The 19,619-nt window shown below is 42.4% G+C and overlaps 1 protein-coding gene across 1 annotated transcript in view; it reads left to right on the forward strand.

The window, feature by feature from the left end:
- The first annotated feature begins 4,484 nt into the window (after window positions 1-4,484).
- The window catches only part of PITPNB (phosphatidylinositol transfer protein beta), a 35,496-nt gene continuing 20,361 nt past the window's right edge, over window positions 4,485-19,619 (forward strand). The window contains exons 1-7 of the mRNA XM_075041104.1: window positions 4,485-4,550; window positions 7,407-7,437; window positions 8,340-8,485; window positions 10,398-10,489; window positions 11,089-11,096; window positions 12,432-12,506; window positions 13,690-13,773. Coding sequence (XP_074897205.1) covers window positions 4,531-4,550; window positions 7,407-7,437; window positions 8,340-8,485; window positions 10,398-10,489; window positions 11,089-11,096; window positions 12,432-12,506; window positions 13,690-13,773 — 456 coding nt within the window. The 5' untranslated portion in view covers window positions 4,485-4,530. The remainder of the gene's footprint in view (window positions 4,551-7,406; window positions 7,438-8,339; window positions 8,486-10,397; window positions 10,490-11,088; window positions 11,097-12,431; window positions 12,507-13,689; window positions 13,774-19,619) is intronic.

Consider the following 19,619-nt stretch of genomic DNA (forward strand, 5'->3'; position numbering starts at 1 on the left):
CTTGAATCACACAGCAATACAACCTGTGTGCTAAAGTGCACAGCTTTGACCTTTTAGCATAAAAGAGAGAGTGTTTAAATATTAAAAAGCATGTTCCCACTTTCAGTTCATTATATGGAAATGTTGGCCACAGTTACAAATCCCTTTCCTCACAGAAGGAAGAATAGGGGCCTGGGAACTTGAAGGAAGGGAGTAGTTTTGTTTCAGAGAACCAGTGATGTCTCCTGCCTTGGCAGCACAGCGCTGCAGCTTCTGCCTTCTCACCCTGCTGGCGAGGTGCAGCTAATTGTCCTGCTGCGATCAGTGGGAAAGTGTCAGAGCAAGAGCAAAGCCTGCACTACAGCACAGTGCTGGAGACCAGAAGAGGGTCAGAGGAACTTCAGAAGCAGGCATGTTCCCCGAGGTCCCTTAAAAGTCATGCACAGACCTAGAGCAGTCTCCTAACAACTCTACACAGGCACAAAATTAGGGGTAGCACAGCCCAGCCCAGGGACCCAGCTCATGGTGTGACAGACCATGGCCCAGTGACCCTCCAACAGGTCCCCTTGCAGAGTTCCTGAAACAGTGCTCTCGTGTTTTACTGCCACCATCCCACTTCACATGCACGCAAACCTCTGTTCAGGCAGCAGGACGTGTCAGCAGGCTCAACCTCTGACAAAAGCCAGGAGTCACTGATGTGCAACTACACTGGCAATATTAGTTCTTTATGCAGGGCAAGCCTAGGCTGGAGGAATCCCATGAAGAAGAGTTTGCTGGGGAGGCATCTCTTCCACAAGCAGAGACTGTAGTGAAACTGTATGGGCTGGTCTGAAGTGGTGTGTCTGTGTGCAGGGTCTGGAATCAGCAGGATGCAGCTACTCGGATGATACTATTGTGTGTGGTATAACCTAGATATAAACAAAGAGAATGAGGGGTTTGGGGAGAGCACACATTGCAGCTGGCTGAGTAAACAAAAGACAAATGTTGCCCATATGGGGAAGGAGTAGCAGCAGGGGACTGCACTCAGCCAGGATTTTGAAAAACCAAATAAAGGAAAACACTGAATGCTTGAGAACTTTGGGAAGCAGACGCTTAAAGCCCCACCACTGTGCCCTGGCACAGCCCTTTGTAATTTCTTTGCCTCATAGACTGAGCCAGTGCAGGCATAAGTCGGAGCGGCAGTTTCCATAGCATCCATCTTTCACATTGCAGGATACTTGAATGAAAATATATTTTCATAAGGCAGAGCCTATTGGGGATTTTCTTTAAAGACACTTACCTGTGGGAAGGTCATTTGGCAACATTTAATTTTCCTATCTGTGAATTTCTGCTCTCCTTTAGTGGAGTTGATGTGTAAATGTGTCACTAGTTCTAGCTACTGGCAAATGGAACTTGGGGAAGATGGCTTCTCAAAGAAGAGGGTAGGCAAGGATGAGCCTGGAAGTGGGGTCAGTAGTCGCTTCTGGGGCAAAGGATGCAGTTCAGAAACATGGGAACACTGGTATTGTCCTGAGACTGATGCTCAAACAGGAGACCAAAATTCAACAAGGTGCAAAAATCTGCCTTAGGCAGTTTTGGACACCAACAGTTACCCAGAATTAAAATGCAGTAGCTACCCATAAATTAAAATTGTGCGGTTTAGCTTCCTGTGGGTTGAGAGCTGACACAAGTGTCCATTTAAAAGGATACCTTTCTTTTGTCAGCTGTAGGGCAGCATTATTCACAATGAAAATCTCTGCAAGTGTAAATGCTGTGAACTGTTCCACAGCCAAACATTTTTCCATTTTTTGAGAAGGAATCATTTCCCTCCTGCAGAAACTGCAAAGTTGCAGTTTCACCCTCCCCTTTGTCAGATCTTGAAATGTTTTTTTTTTCTTTCCAGTTTACCTAGTCCTATATTTGTGCGAGCATTTCAAACACAGTAAAGCAAAAGTGGCTAGTCTGCATTGCTATGAAGAAAAATCTGAAAAAAAAAACCAGAAAGCTAATGCTCACAAACTAGAAAGCAAATAAATATATTTAGAATACATTATTTTAAGTAAATCCTGTAGTTTTACCTGAATTACTATTTTTGGGTGCCCCGAAACAGAAATATTGTTATGCAGCTGCTTTGTGTTCAGGGCATCATTTTGCCACAGGATAAACTTTAGTCACTATGGAAACAACGATAAAGCCGAATATAGCATACAGAAGCAACTTGGGGAAACTTGACCCATGTTGTCCTTCCTACGCCCCATGTTGAAGAGCTGGGTATGTCACAGTGGTTTGGCAGTGGCTTTGAGAGTAAGCAGGGCTGGGTCCTTGTTCCAGGGTTAAGGTCTCTCTGCAAGACACAGTCCTGGATTCTCTTAATTCTGCTGTGCTCCAGCTCTGAACAGCTGAGTTACAACCAGTTTTTATCATTTGCTCCTCATTCCAGGTCTCTTAAGCTTCACCATTCATGAATGTTTATAAAAACCTTCCAGCAGGTTTATCTTCATCAGTCACTGGCACCTGTGTTGTCCTCTCTGTCTCCTTCATTTTCCTGTTTTCACTTTGGAATTCAATCCTGCACGTCTCCGTAGTACCTGAGAGACTCCTGCATAAAGATTTGTTGCTACTAGAGAAATCCCTGTTTGAACACACCGAAGCTCTGCATATTTCCCTTTTCAGATTAAATGCCTCGAGTAAAGGTTTAGTTAGCTTGCCTCCCCTCCCCACCAAGTTTTTCTCTTGCCCCCACTCTGCTCTTTGATTGTTGTATTAATAGAAATGTGTTGGATAAAAAGGGAGCTGGGAGATGTGATGCTCTTTCACCGTCTAGTGAAAGTGTGTCCCACCCCTCTGTCCCCCAGCCAGGTAATCTCGAGCCACGTGCCGTCATAAATTGAGTAGTGTCAGCTGCCTGGTGTAGAGGGACTTGGCACCAGCACCCCCCTGAGATACGAAGGCAATTTCTCTCCTCAAGGACTAATGTTACAGGTTCTTTACAGGCTTGAGGAGCTTCACTGGGTATTCTACTCTTGGGGCTCACTTCAGCCTTCTTTCAGTGCCTCTAAGACTTGTAGGCTCTTTTCATTTTATTTTTTTTTTATTTTTAATGAAAGCTGATGGTCTAATGTCACCAGCAGGTTTGTGGGACCGGAGGGTGCAGGTGGGTCTGAGCCTAGTAACGGTTGAGTCTTGTTCTTTGTTGTATGTATGTCAGTTTAGTGATTGATTTCTGGTGACCTTGTTATCTGTGAACTTGGTAAAGGATAAAAGAAATTCTCCCACAAGAGGGCAGCACTGGACACAGCAATTGTGGCTGCTTGTGTTACACCCTTTAATGAAACAGTGAAAGGGTCTTTCCCTTTGTGGAGGCACTAGCACTTCTGTTACTGGTTTACTGTGTTTTCATTTGTGTGGCAAAACAGGGGCAGTCCAGAGGTAACGTAACAGGAATCCGCAAGAAAGGATTTGGCCTGAAACACACTGCATACAGAAATTTTACCCACCCCACACCCCCCCCGCAAAAGAAAAGGGCTGTGGTAGCATTGCTGGCCGCGGAGCAACGACAGCGCTGGCAGTGAAACGTGGACGGTGGCGTCGTCAGCTCGGCGACGCCGTCGCGGCGGCGAAGATGCACAGCCTGAGCTGCGGGAGAGCAGGATCGGGCCCAACTCCCAGCCGGTTGCCCCTTTTCCCAGGATTTCCCCCGGGCGGGGCGGGGGGGGCGGTGGTGAAATGAACCAACGTTTCAGGTTCTCTTTTCCCACCGGCGGGGCTCCTGCGCCGGGAATCGTGTCGCCCCACGAGGCGCTTCCTTCAGCTGGACAGCGCGGCGCAAGCGGTGACGCCTCATCGCAAGGACCGCGGTCGGTTTTCAGCGTAGCGGCGGGGCCGAGACGCCGAGCCCAGCGGGCGCGACCCCCACGGTACCCGCAGTACCGGCCGCGCGTTTTCCCGGGGCCGCGGGCGGTTTACGCGGGGCCGAGCGCGCCAGCCGCCTTCCCAGCGGCGCGGCGCCTCCTCGGACCGCTCCAGCCCCTACACCGGCAGCGTGCCGCCGGCACGGCCCCGCTCCTCGGCTTCCCCAGGGCGGGCAGCCGCGGGGGGCGCCCGGCAGGCACGGCGGGTGCCGCGGCCCCACTTCCCCCCCGCCAGGGCCGCGGACGCCGGCCCGGGCGGAGCTGCGCGGGGGGGCCCCGGGCCCCGTCCCGCTATGCTGCCGGGTGCTGCCCGCCCTCCTTCGCCGAGGGACCCGGCCGCGCGGAGCGATGACGTCGCCGCGCGGGCACGCGAGTCGAGGGCGGCACCGGGACGGAGCCGGGCGGGCGGCGCGCCGCGATGATTGGCTGTCTACGGGTGAGGTGGGGCGCTCGCGGGAGCCGCGCGCCCTCGGATTGGTGGCGGCCGGCGCAGGCGCGGCGTGCCGGCGTGCTCTCGCGTCAGGAGCGGGCGGGGGGACGCACGGCGCGGCGGGATTGGGCGCGCCGGCCCGTGGGGGCGGGTCCTCCCCCGGAAGCGCGCGGTGCAGCGTGGGCAGGCGGTGCCGCCCGCGCGTGCGCAGTGCGGGCCTGCGAGGGAAAGATGGTGCTGATCAAGGAATTGTGAGTCGGGGAGGCAGCGGCGGCGCGCCTCGGGGCCTGGACCGGCGCGGCGGGCAGCCCTCGTGTCCCTTTCTTCCTTCCATCCCTCCCTTCCTCCCTTCTTGCCGGGCCCGGCCGCCGCCGGGTCGGGTGGGGTGGGGTGGGGCGGGGCGGGGCCCGGCCTGTGCTGTGCCGCGCCGCGCCCCGCTGGGCCTCCCTCGGCTCCGCTGCGCGGGGCGCCGGCAGCGCCCGGCCCTCCGCCCTGGCCGCTGCCTGCGGGCGGGCGGGGCCTCCAGGGACTGCGGTGTCCGGCGGCCGAGTGGGGGCGGTGGTCGCGGCCCGGGACGCCGCCGCGCGGCTCGGGGAGCGGTTCGTCCGGGAGCCGGGAGCGCCGCCGGCCCGGGGCGCGGATCTGCTTTGTGCTTCTCTGCCGTTTCCGTGCGCTGGTGCTCCGCGCCCACGTCCCGCGCTTCAACCTCGAGCTGCCACTTGACGCCAAGTGAAGGTGCCATCGACTTCGCAGGCACCCGCGTGTGTGAGTGCAGTCGAGTGATCCCGAGGGGTGTCCCCCGCCCCGGAGCCAGTGAGCTGTGTCCCCGCAGAACGGGTTTCTCAAACTCCTCCCTTGGGGCTAATGCTTTACCAAGGCGCCGATGTCTGTGTGCCCCTGCAAAGCTGACGGACGTTGCAGGGAGTGCTGTATCTCGGGTGCTTTGGAACGGGGAGCCCCGCTCTGCTTAGCAGGGGACTCGAGTGGCAGTGGTGACAGTCCTGGAGCAGCGTCGGTGTCCTTCATGGCTCTGCAGTTACCTGTGCCGCGGGTGCTGGGAACGCTGTGTCGTTGGGTAGATCTTTCCCGTAAGGTCTTTTGCTAGCAAACCACCAGCCAGTTTCTTCTTCCCTCCCACCCCTTTGGCTTTATAGTACCTCACTGTCTAGTAAAATGTAGTCTCTGCTGTAGTAGTAAAGACAATGTGCAGGTTCCAAATAATTCAAAATAATAAATAGCAGCAAATGTGTTTGTTAGGTTCCAAACAGGCTTCCAAGGATACTTCAAAGATGTACCTAAATTTCAGAGAGTACGTGCAAACTGACAGGACTGAGGTACCAGCGCTATATCTGGCAGCGCAGCATGCAGAACCAAGTGTCCTGCTCTTCTTGCATTTTAGTCAGACCTTGCATTGGTCTTTGCAGGAGAAGTTGTCTCTCTTGCATTTCCTACAAGATAATGGTGGGTTGTGTACTTTAGAAGTTCTCATCAGATTTCTTTGCTACTCAGCTCTTTTGAATTATTGCATTGTTTGTCATCATTCTTAAGTTCAAAAAAACCTGTTCCTTACAATTCTTTCCTTTAATTCCTCACCTTTCCTTGTACCTGTACACTTGCTGTGTTTTACTGATTATACTCCTATTTTACATATTGCCCTGTTAAAGACTAAAGCTGAAGTTGCCCCAAAATCCCCTATACTGCCTTGCAAGCCACAGATGCGTCCTCTCTAGGTATTCAGTCAGGATCTGCTAATGCCAAAACAAGTGTCTTCTGTCTTTATTGGTCTTGCTAGCCAGCTTTAAAAACAGTTTAAGGACTTTTTATCAGGTAAAATGAGATATAATAGGACTCCTTATGGGAATTTTATTGTGGTTGCCATTTGGCCATTCTGTGTTTGGATGCAAGTTCTGCTTTCAGCCTGACACTTGCCAACATTTGAGGCTGATAATGTTTTTCTCAGTTTCTCTCTGAAGGTTTTACAATTTAAATAAAACTATTTCAGTTTGGTACATAGTAGACTAAAACAGGAAAATCTTTATCCAGTAAGGGATAAAGAAGTAGTTGCATGGAAGTTGAAAGACTGAATTTGATCCTCGGGGATGATCATTTCTGTCTTCTAAAGGTTGCTGAATTTTCTGCCATGTAGCGGGGGGTACAAGTTACTCAAGCTGCTGAAATAATTTTCATAGTAGTACCTAAACAAAAACATGTCAAACTTACTGTTCACAAAATGTGGACACAGCAAGGGGTGGCAAGAGTTGAATCAGCTAACAATAACTTTCTTCCTCTCTAGAACAGTGGACAGACTTAACTTATATTCGTGGTTTCAGGATGATTATGTTGCATTGAATCTTAATGGCCATAACGTTTTCAGTAAAGGAGGTAACATCACTTAAAAGCTATAGGAACAATGCAGTTGTTCTATGATGTTGCTTTGCAACAACAATGATTTGTATCATCTTTGTCCATTTTATTACGTAAGGTGAAACTGAAAAATACTGTCTGTGCAGTGTACTGTTGCTGTGAAAAATCAGCTTCTGCATCCCCTGATGTTGCTGTTAACTGTACAGTGTATTGTATTAGAACTAAACTGTTTGCGTAAAATGCACTTGGTTCTGCCACTTAAATGGAATATGAGCTGTGGTTGCTTTTTTAAATGATTCATAACTGCTGTAATTGCCAAAATTCATTTGTAGGCTCTGAGAGCCTGTGCATTTGTCCTTTTAAATTGTACAGACGGCACTACTTACTGTGTAACGTGGAAAAAAAGCTCACACCTCAAAGCTTAAAGAAATTTAGCACAATACAAAGTTATGGCAGAGCTGGAAGTAGATCTTGGATTTCCTGGCTCTTCTCTGCAGCTTCTAACGGGCTTAACCCCCCTTTTTTTTTAACTTTTATAATGTATCCATTGTTGATTTTTACTTGAATTTGTTGCATTGCATCCATGCAACCTTACTGTCACAGAGCATGTCTAAAAAGAAAACTTGAATTAACTAACCATTTTAACACTTCCTTCTTGAATGTCTTTGTTACAGTTTATATCTGTTATCTGCAGATGAAGCCTAATTTTTCATTTTGTTGAATTTGCTCTTTTCCTCTTTCAGCCGAGTGGTTTTACCTTGCTCAGTGCAAGAGGTATGTCCTCATCCAACCTGCTTTTGTTTTGGGGTGATGGGTGGGAAGATGTGTCTTAATTTAAATCTGACTAGCCTGTATCCAAATGTTTCCTGTGCTGTGTGCCCAGCAGTCTGCCACAGGTAAGTTACTGCATGTGTAAGCCACCAGTTGAGCAGAGTTAACCTCTTGCAGATTAGTGCATTTCAAAGGAGGCAAATGCCTGTCAGGCAGAGAACCTTTAGTTGTTTCTGAGCCACTCCACAGCTTACAAGCAAGAAAAGAAAGTTGTGAAATTCTGCACTGCAGCAGAATTTTCCTGCTGATCAAGGCGTTGAGTGACTCCAAGTCTTTTTCTAAAGGCAAAGGTAGGAATCATCTTCCAAGATCTGAAGCCAGCTATTTAAATGGTACTGAGATACATTTAAATGAAAGTCATGGTAGGATGTCTGAATATACTTCTGAGGGAAAATGTTATGCTTTCTTTCTTCTGCAGTTTGCATTTTGAGTCCTGCGAGGGCAGTGTCTAGTTGGTTAAAAGTATGAATTTGGAGGCTCATAGCTGGAAAGCAGTCACTTCAAAATCTGTAAACTAAAAATTATATTTTTTTTATACAATTAAGAACAACAGATATACTTTGCTTTTAGGATGAGAAAAATTAAGAATAACGCATTTGGTATACTACACAAAAGTGTTGCATTAATATGAAACAAGCTGATTATAGACCTGGTGCTTGTGATCTACAGATAGATTTTGCCAGCAGATTGTCATACTTTACTAAATGTTTTTTATATGGTGTATTTTATTTCCTGATAATTTTGCTTGTACTACCACATTTTCACTGGAAACAGCTAAATTTTTGTATGCATTAAAAGCTTTGGCTAACTTTAAAATTGAAATTTTACTTCTCTTAACTTTTCAGTATCAAGTTGGGCAACTTTATTCTGTGGCGGAAGCTAGCAAAAATGAAACGGGAGGCGGTGAAGGAATTCAAGTCTTAAAAAATGAGCCTTATGAAAAGGATGGTGAGAAGGGACAATATACTCACAAAATCTATCATTTAAAGAGGTGAGAAAAACATTGATACATGTTATGGTCAGTTGATATTGAGTGAGAAATGTTTAAAAGTGAGGGCAGCCTTCCATTGCTTACTATTCTGGGGTACTTGTATTTTTCTGCCACTCTGTAATTTGCTGAATTGTGCATGAATGCTCTGGTGAGTGAGAAAACATGTGAAATACAGTGGATTTTAAATATGTGGGACAGAGTAATGGAGACCTGTGCAAAATGTCCAATATGTGAATAGGCAAATGCATCTCTAAGTAAGAATAATTTGAATGCTTAGTAGATAGCTGAAATGATGGGTTGGTATCACAGATGCTTTGTAGGATAGCCCAAAAGACAGGAGTGTTGATATAGAAAGATAGAGAAAAAGAGAATGGTTGTTGCATTATAAAGGAAGAATGTTTTCATATGATTTGGTATTTCAGAAAGAGTTCTTATTGGCTGAATGCTCTTTAAAAACACTCTATAAGGCATCACACAAGTTCTTGTGATGTGGTAGGGTAATGTTTTTCTGAGAGAGAATGAGTAAGGTAAAGAATATTTTCAGAAGTTACATGCATTTCACAGTGGGTAAAACCTGGCTTATTTGGAAAACTGACCCAAAAGGGGTCTGAACATTTAGAGATTAACAGTCGATGTTACTCTAGAGGGCTGCAGTACCATAAAGGCAGCCACATTGTTAGGATTTGTAATATGTTGTCAAGTTGTGAGGATTAGTATTCCAAATGTTTATACTTGGGGAAAAAAGGTCTAGAAAGTTGAAGAATTGAGTATGTTTACACTTGGCTACCTGTGGGAGAAGCACAAAGACGACATGGGAAATAAATGCTGTACAGCAGTACTGTTCAAAAGCATCTGAATGTTTAGTGTCTCAGCTATGCGAAAGTAAACACGAAGGCAAACTTTCTTCAGGGCTCTGTTATGCAGGATTGTTGCATGCAAGGTATGGATCGTAATTAATTTTAGTTGGCTTTGGGCATTGGACTTTCAGATGTGCACAAACTAGAGAGAGACTAGAGGGTAGAAAGTAAGCATGGGCAGCATGACTCGTGTGGAAGAGCCGAAAGAATTGTGTTTGCTTGTTCTAGAAAAAGAGAAGTCCCAGATGAATGGGACATAAGGTTCCTGTGATGTAAAAAGGAATCATCAGTTGTCTTTTTCCCTTGAATCTAAAAGAAAAAAGGACAGGAACTTATTCACCATCCTTGGAGAAAAATTGAGGATGGGACACTTACATAGATTGAACTCTGTCCCTTATGCACATGTGTACACATAGTTTGTTCAAACTCATCTACTTAAGGGTGCCAGCCTCAAGTATTCTCCTAGGTAATACCAAATTTCTCTTGTATCAGATTTTGTTACTTTTGTCCCAAGCGTCCAATTTTTGCCAACTGTCATTGGCACTCTGTTGGACTAAAGAGGACAATTATTATCAGAGGTGGTAATTCTGCTTATGGTGAGCTGCATTTTTCCTCTTCAGGTGTGATTGAAATAGCTGAATGGCCTTCCATCTAGAATGCAGGCCAGCCAAGTTACAAGCTTGCTTACTGATGAACCTGCAGTTTTTGCTAGAGAGTTTGGAGGTGGCATGTCTTGGGCAGCGTGCTCCCTCAACACTTGTCTTTGCTGTCCTTGAAAAGAAAGCACAGCTTTCATTGTGATCATAGTGCTTCCAAAATTATTTCTAGCTCACTCTCAATTATCTGATTATTACCTTCCCTGGTTTTTTTCTTCATTGTGTTGTGATCAGTAAAATTGCTAGAGTTCCAACATATTTAACTGTGGGTAACTTGTGCACCGTAACCTTTAAGGTGCTTAGGTAGAATGTGCCTTTCTTATTAGCGTGGAAGATATCAGTGAGGAATTTCAGCTGGCAGAAATTTAAAAAAATGTTGTCAATGTTTGTTTTTCACAGTAAAGTTCCTGGTTTTGTAAGGATGATTGCTCCAGAAGGCTCCCTGGTGTTCCATGAGAAGGCTTGGAATGCATATCCCTACTGTAGAACAAGTAGGTCTACTGTTGTGTGTTTTGCTGTCAGTGTTCAGTTGAGGGATGGTCTTAAACAGTTTAGGAGAAAAGAGGATGCCATCAAGCGGAAAATATATTTCAAATTTTAATTTTGCGTTTGTGAGATCTCCTCTCCTGAAAATGAGAGGTGCTTCTGAAGAGCAACCTCGAGGGACCAGTTACTGGTTCCTCCAGAGTCTTAGTATCCAGTGTCCCTAGGGTAAGACTGAAGAGATGATTCTCTTAAGGTCTAGAACAGAGAGTTTGAAAGGAATTTAATTCTTCATAGTCTGTTAGAATAAGGTGATTGCTTTATTTGAATACTTTTAATTGCGTAGGTTCTAAGAGTAGGCTCTATTTCTTTTGTGTTTCTGTTGAATACTTTGAAATATCTTATAACAAACTTCTGAGGTTAAGGCCAGCAAGTCAAAGTCTGCTGAACTCTGCTGACTTGATGCACACAAGTGCTGTTAGACTAATTTTGAATGTTTCTTACGCTGTGAAGCAATCATTTTATGTGAGACTTTTCAGAAACAATTGTATCTAATAACACTTTGTGTTTCCTTTTCATTTTCATTGCATGTGTTTCCAATGACCAGTTGTGACAGTGAGTATTTGAATTACTATCAGTCCTGTGTTGGGTTTTTTTAAAATATATTTTATCTGTTATTACTGCTAAAATTGACTGTGACTCTAGCAAGCTAGCTTCAACCTTTTATATATGCCTTGTGAGGGTTCCTGGCATAGAGCTCCTTGTTACTTTATTTGTCTGCACATGCCTATAATTAGAACTATTATTTGTCAGCGAAATATTTTCATTTTTTGTATCTTCTTTTATGCCTTTACTTATCATTACAGCAGCATAGTATCTGTCCTGGTAAGACATAAGGCTAAAAAAGGGGGGGGGGGGGGATTTAAAAAAAAAAAAAAATCCAGATCAGAGGTTTCTACACTCTTGAATGCAGGAAGAGCAATGAAATAAAATTAGTCCCTAAATGTCTGAAATCCCATTTCTGTAAAGTGAAATCCTGCCTCAGTTAAAATGGGTTAACTGAGAATCTAAATGGATCATCATAGCTGGGGGCTTGGGGTTTTCTGGTTTTTATTTAAGATGCGTGGGAAAGAGATCATTAAGACTTTATTTCCCTGTGTATATATTTTGGTGACCTGTTTAAGGAAGCTTATAAGTTTAATGTTAAATTGCTTTATCTGCTCACTTGCAAACTTGATTTAGATTGTCACTAGGTGGATGCAACATAAGGAGTAACAAATCAGTTTGTGAACTGTTTAGCTTGACTCATCATGATACATGCGCGCACTGGTATATGCTTTCTTACTTCTGAAATTGGAAGCGTTCTGTGCTAGTCTTTAGACATACAATTCAGTGGTAGCTGGACCTTTATTATCATAATTGTGCTATACGGTAACATCTAGTGTTTATTATCTATTACCCCTGCGTCAGAATAGTCTCATTTATTAAAAGTTTCAAGCAAATGTATTTTAGGGTTTTTTTGTCTTAACTGCAGTATTCATAATTTGAAAATTACTTGAACATGGAGGTAAAGAATTTCAGGGTTGAGGAAGGATGGTAAATGACAGTATTATTTCTATTTATATGGAAGAGTTAGAGATGGATTTCTCAAACATAGCTGGTTTTAATTTACTACTTACTGCTGTAGCTGATACTTAAGATTTAGATACTAAGATTTAGATACTTAAGATTTAGATTTAGTTATCTCATTGTACCTATTTCTGCATGTGGGCAAGGGGGCTGTTTCTTTTATATTTAATTTTATAATTTATAATTAAAATAATTTAATTTTATAATTTAGAATATGTTGCTAGTCAAGGCTTTGTAGTGACTTATATGTAAATACCATTTATCTAAACTTTAAGCACAGAGGTGTATTCAGACTCATGCTTTTTGATTTAATTCTTACAGAATGAATATATGAAAGATGACTTCTTCATAAAAATTGAGACCTGGCATAAACCAGATTTGGGGACATCAGAGAACGTGAGTTGGGATTTGGATACCAAGTATTAGTAATATTTTCAACATATAGTCATCCAGATAAAGTATTCTATACCTGGTAATGGTGAATAATTACTGCCTAAAGTCAAAGCCCTACAAGTGATAATGTAAAACAAAGAAAGCATTATTCAAATCCTTCTAACGTGGTCAGCTGTCTCACCTAATGAGATGCAAGAACAAGAAAAGGTTTTTATTTTTTGTGTTGAGGCCAATGCAGATGCTTGATTCTCGCTCAAATATTTAAATAGATTTTCAGTAAGTTCTTTTTAATTTCATGTTCTTTTACCTTAGACATGCTTGTGCTACTTAGGCTGACAAGTTTGTTTGAAAACAGGTTTCACAAGGCTATTGGAGTTTATCTGCATACACTTCTGTAGAGTTATATATTGAAGCAGCTTCTGCAAATTTTCCAGGCTGGCAATACTCTTGTTTTCCTCTCTAAACAGTTGATTTGGTTCACAGGTCTCTTCAGCTGTTTTTTTTTCTATAGTGACAAACATATTCATAAACCATTCACAAAGGAATAGTTGTCAGTATATTTTCAGTGCTTGGATGAACTGTAGCAATGGATATGCTACAGAGAAGGAGAATATTTCTTGGACAGCTCTGCTTGCTGTAATTGTAAGTTTAGGTATGCCTGACAGACTACAGGTGTGAAGCTGATTACATCTTCAGACCTTCGTATGCTTTCACATGACACACACTTCATCTGGTCTGTATTAAAGGCAGCCCTATGATTTAGGGAACCTACTAGATTTAGTCAGGTTATTGAAACCTGCCATATTTGCACTTTAGAATTTGTGCAGCTCCTTTCTAGATCAAAAAGCTCATGCAGACTACCAAATGGGTAATGTTTCTAATTAGAGCTTGATTTCATTAGCACTAACGAATGTGACAGAAGAATACAGCTTAATCTTAAATCCAGGTTTCCTGAATGCACAAGAAGTGAAGGGTTTGTGCTGGTTTAAAATTGGTTAGTGAGTGAATTTGAACTGTAACTGTGGAGATTATTCCTTTTTAGAAAGGCAGAGGAAGAAAGGATAGGTTTTGAGAACACTGCCTTTATGAAGGCCAGAAAAAATCCATGGCACGCATACGTACTGCATAAGGTGGATTGCTGTGTAAGGTGACAGCATGGAAATCATTCCTTTTTCTCTTTTTGCAGGTGCACAATTTAGATCCAACCACATGGAAGACTGTTGAAATTGTCCATATTGACATTGCAGATAGAACTCAAGTAGAACCAGGAGTAAGTAATGCTCTGCTATTGGGATATGGATGTAGCATGCAGCTAGTTCTGTTGATGCTTTGTGTTGATTGTGAATAAACTAAAATGGTGTGGAATTTACCCAACAGATAAATGAAAATTGTCTTGAATAGAATCATTCATTCCAAAGTTCCACACTTAGTAAATGCATTTACAACTTCCGTCTATTGAATTTGACTTCTAGTTGCACAACTAAGACATGAAGGGCAACAGGCTTTTGGCACAAGTGTAGTTTTTACTTTTAATTGTAGATAAAGTAATTGATTTGGTCAAGCAAGCATTTATGTTCTCACTGCGGTGCGTGAGACCAAGTGCAAGAATCTATCCCAGCTGTCCTGCATGACAGAGCACAGTGTCTCCACCAAGCTACTCCTGTGCTTCTGCTGCTACTTCTTGGTTACAAATTCTTTAAATTAAATTCTGTCCCTCCACACATCCTTCACTCTGGGGTTATGGCAATCTCAAGAGGATCAATCAGGTTTTGCCATTGAAATCTAGACCTGGTTTTTTTGTTTTTAAACTTTGTTCATCAGAGTATCTCAAGACATGAACTGCTCATCTCTTCTGAAAGCTGTGGGTTTACTTTTTCAGTTTCATCTTTAGTGATTGTATTGACAAACATAAGTGTCCTGGATATGCCCAGAAGTCTATGCATAGGAGTCTGTGGTTTTTTCCCTGAGAACTTTAAGCTTAGTATCTTGATATAAGAAGCAAAAATTTAGAAGGACAGATTTTATTAGTAAGACTATGTGGTTACTCAGTGAATTTGTACACAAGAGCATGGGTGTAAATTTGGAAGGAGTGTCTTCACCATGATTGCGTGGAGTCTTGCTTACATGTGTGATGGAAGTAGGTGGCGAGATGAAGAAGTAAGTTTAGCAAAGGTTAGTGCTGGGCATGCACACTTTCAACTTGCCTTTTCAGTAGGTCTTTGCACAGAAAAGACAGTACTACCCTGAATGTGATTGTATCAAATTCTACTGAAATAAATACGTGAAAAGATTTCTAGTTAAGCTTTATCTGCCATGTTGAGATTTTGCTGACAGGACAACACTTAATATTTGTAATAGTTCCCATTCTTTTCCCCTCTATTGTCAGTTTTTTGTTAACCAGCTTGTAGTCATATGTTTGGGTTGGAAGGGACGTTCAGAGATCATGTAGTCCAATCCCTTTGCCATGGGTAGGGATATCTTTCACTACATGAGTTTGCTCAAAGCCCTATCCAACCTGGTCTTGAACACTTCCAGGGATAGGGCATCCACAACTCCTCTAGGCAACCTGTTCCAGTACCTCACTACCATCACCATAAAAAAAAATTCTTGCTTATATACAATCTAAATCTACCCTCTCAGTTTAACTGTTGCCTCTTGTACTGTCACTACGGGCCTTGGTAAAGTCTTTCTCTATCTTTCTTATAAGCCCCCTTTATATATTGAAAGGCTGCAGTGAGATCTCTCTGGAACCTTCATGTCTCCAGGCTGAACAACCCCAACTCTCTCAGCCTTTCTGCACAGCACTGGTGTTCCAGCCCTCAGATTTTCACGGCTCTCCTCTGGACCCACTCTAACAGGTCCGTCTGTGTCTGTCTTGTGCTGGGGACCCCAGAGCTGGATGCAATACCGCAGGTGGGGTCTCACCAGAGCGGAGCAGAGGGGCAGAATGCCCTCCCTCAACCTGCTGGCCACGCTGCTTTTGGTGCAGCCCAGGATATGGTTGGCTTTCTGGGCTGCAAGCACATGTTGCCGGCTCATGTCCAATTTTTCATAGTGTGTATGATTCATCTGCGTAAGAAGGTAGGACATGTTGATTTTAGATGCTGCTTTATGCAACTTTAGAGGACAGCTTCACTGTACTTATTTATGTGCCTGCCTTACTTCCTTGTTTTTACTGCTGTTGCTTTCTACACATCTGGGCTTGTTGTCTGGTTTGTTTAATTCTAGCAGCTGGACTGTTCTATGTCTAATCATTAATTTTGGGTAGTAGGAAAATGGTATGCACTAATATTGACAGCAATTTGTGTTCACACAATAAATTTTATTATCTCGATTTTGTGCAAGGAGACTTTCTTTATACTATTTAATTGTTACTTTCTGAAAATAAATGCTTGGATATCCGGCATTGTGGGGAGAGGATCCCTTTGCAGGAAAGTAGAGGAAGGAGGGGAAAGGCTGTGGTGTGTGAAGGGGAAAGGTTTCTGCTTCATAAATTTCCATTTGCGTTACCAACATAGGTGTATAACCTGCACTGTTGCTTAACTTATGTTTAACAGATGATCTGTGGATTTACATGTGTGAAAATACATTGTTTGGAGAACCTCCCTGTAAACCAAATTAAATATGTCTTGCCTATTTTAATGCAGCGAGGAAGCGTTTTGCTGCCCCTTGTTCTTTCAGACATTCCATATGACCTTAGAGCTGACCTGGCAGGTAAATGTATGTTGTGCATTCCCTATTCCATGCCTGGAATTGTGGCAGACAACTACAATGCTGTCATCTGTCAGAGTGCTTGCTTGACCACAGTATGCGTAAACAAAGAGTTGTGCTTATTACTGTGTGTTGAACTTAAGTATTTATTCTGTTTGAAGTACTCTTAGTGAGCAGCACTGCTCATGCTGTATGCCCTCTTGCACTATTGGATTACATGGCCTGCCTTTGATATTGCCAGTTTCCTTTGTACTGAAGACTGACAGATGGTGGTATGCTAAAACAAGTTATATTTTTGGCTCGGGACAAAGATCCATCTAACCCAGTATCCTGTTAGTGGCCAGTAGCAGATACTTGTGGAAGGATAAGAAACTTGGGAAGTATATACTAGAAGCTGGGAGATGCATATCTCTGAAAGATCAATCTATATTTAAAGGACTTCCAGAGCTACTGGTTGTATCTGGCCTGTTGTGTTTATTAGCCACTTATATGCCCATAAGTACATCTAATCCATTTTTTAACCCATTTATACTTTTGATCTTTATGACATCATGAATTCTGTAGAGTGCTAGATGGTATGGAGATATTTTCTTTTTGCCTGACTGATAATTTAATTAATTTGTTGGGGGTGGGGATGTTTCCTATTTATATTTTCTGCATAATTTATCTTACAGATTTTGATCATATTTTCTTTTTCTTCCACTACCTCTTTTTTAGCATATCTTTCCAAGCTGAGGGTCCTTATCTTTAAGTCCATCTCCATGTAGAAGCCATTTCATGTGGGGAAGTCGTTGGAACTATTTTCAGTGCATTATCCTCTTTTTTCTTTTTTTTTTTTTTTCTTTTGTATATTTGACCTACAGAGTATCAAAACTATGAGTGCAGAGTGGTTTAATCCAGAGTCTTAAGTCTCTTCTGATGTTTCTACATTCTCTTTCTTTTTTGGTAACTTCTAACACCATTTGCGCAGTAGCAAATATTTCAAGAAAATATTTTCAAATTCAAACTCAGTGTAGCCCGTTGTTGTGTAGGAATACCTGGGACTAATTTTCACCATGTGATTCAAATTTTCATTTCCATTTCATCTCCCAGAAATTCAGTTTTGCAAAGTCCTGACTTCATTAAATAAAGGCTGACATTGTACTCAAACTCTTATGCAAACTTTGATAACTCTGGTTATCTGTAGGCTGACACCCTTTCCCCTCTACTTGTTTGCCCCCTTTCCTAGACAGTTAAGGATTAGTTAGCAGAAATTCTTTGGGACCCACACTTGTAGTCTCTTCTGTAATGAAAATTTGCAGTTTCTGGCCTTTGATTTCTCTCTCTTTACTGCTTATGACTCCATGAGAGAGACTTTCCATTTATGCTAATATGTTTATGAAGGTTAGGTAATGGAACTTGAGGAATTTTTTTGGAAGTTTAGCTACATCGTAGTAACAAAATTGCCGTGATCTACATGCTTACTTTATGCCTTCGGAGAAGGCTGCTGGTTTTGGAAAAATATGTCCCCTATGAAAACATTAGCTGTTCTCAATGTACTCTATTTGTCCAGAGGTTCTTTTCCTACAGTTTCTTTGTCTTTGTTCAGTGATATTAGAGCAGTCACTAGTTCACTCCGTTGGGTAGTTTCTGAAATCATGTGCACTGTATGGCTTCTTTTTTGTTGTTATGATGCTTGTTTGGGAATTACATTTCTAAGTGGCTGGGTGGGGTTTTTTTTTTTTGTATGCTCATTTTTTTTTTTTAGGGAAAAGGAATAGTCAGTGTTGCCAAAGGAAAGTTTTATTTGCACGTTTATTTTCTCAGTCATAGTTTTGCCTGGAAAAGCAACTCAAATGTACTGTCTTGGATAACAGTATGACTGAAAGAATGGAACTATGTTTATAAGATCCAGCTATTTTGATAAAAGTTTTCATATATTCAAGATTTATCCTTTTGTTCAGTGAATGAACCTTGTCTAACCCATTGTAGTGTATCAGTTACTTTAGTTTCAGAGCTACAATCAGCATAAATATAAAAATAGTAAATTTCTTTTAAGATACTAATGGCATGCGTATGCTAACTCATGCTTGTTTATGTATAGAAATAATTTGTCCGACATCTGTGGCTTTCTTTAGATGTAAATTTAACCCTGCCCTCTCTTAATCATCTCCAGCATATAATCTATGTAGCTTTATGTGATTTGTATATAAAAATCAGTTCCCAGGAGAGTAAGACTCTTTAAAGAGTAAGCAGAAGTGAACACTCAATTATCAGAAGAGGCTACATTTTTTGAAACTATTTGTAAGAAAGTAGATTGTAGTGAAAACAAAGAAATTGAAATCAGGTTTATAGCTATTTTTGTACAATGAAGAAATTAAATGTCTTGTTCTAGGTTGTAGTGGATCTTCATTATATTACTTGAAACAAAGTTCTAAAAATACAATTTTATACAAATCAGTCAAATTACTGTGTGCCTTGAGATATCCCTTGTTCTGCAGTTTGAAGAAATATCATGGAATATAGGAAATGCTCTTCTTTTGTAGTCTGTAAAAGAGTGTTAAAATATTATTGAGTGCAAGAGCTGTTTTTCCGATAGATGGATCTCTCCCATTTTGGACTTAAAAGTCCATATTATTAGCCCAGAAGCTTAGTATCATCATGCGTTTCATTGGTAACAGTCTTGGAACATCTTATCTAAGTCATAAAGTTGACTCCGTGTATTAGCGAAAGGATCAGAATATACCTCTTAGTTTCTTTTAAAAAATCAAGAACATTTATTTTTGAAGAAGCATGGGAAAGCCCTATCAACTTAAATGGGATTTTGTTGGACTTCGGTTCTGCGGGGCTGTTTCATTTTGGTGTCCAGCTGAGGCAGGTATGTGAATATGGACTGCTACTGGTGCTCAGCTGGTGGATGATAATCAGATGACTTTGGATCATGCGGTCATGTCTTTATTCAGCAGTTGTTTCTCAAGTCTTGTGAAGCTCCACTGTCAAACTGCCTTAGGTGTTTACAGTCGAGCCTACAAAATTACTGTGTTTTGAAGAATGCTACAATGGCTGTGGGAATGGAGTGGTCAGTCTTTTTATTTAGCTGCTGCTAAAGAAAGCCCAGTGACTTGCAATACTTGGGATTGTGGATCCTGTAATGTCCTTGACTTGTTTAAAAATATGTTAGTGATCAGGATTCAAGCATCAAAAATGACAGTCTGGTGCTAGGTGCACTCCCTGAAAGTGACCCTATAGATGTGTCCCTGGTCACTAGGGCTCTTTGAGGTGCCAGTATCCAGAGATATGTGGAAAACAGACTGACTGCTACAGACCTGACTTTTCACCCTGAAGTGCGTTTTCCTTGGGCATTCATATTTTCAAAAAAAGCTTGTCTGAATTACTGAGTTTGAATAGATGAACTGTTCAACCTCC

This window comes from Buteo buteo, chromosome 11, assembly GCF_964188355.1.
Source record: "Buteo buteo chromosome 11, bButBut1.hap1.1, whole genome shotgun sequence".
NCBI classification, from domain to species: domain Eukaryota; kingdom Metazoa; phylum Chordata; class Aves; order Accipitriformes; family Accipitridae; genus Buteo; species Buteo buteo.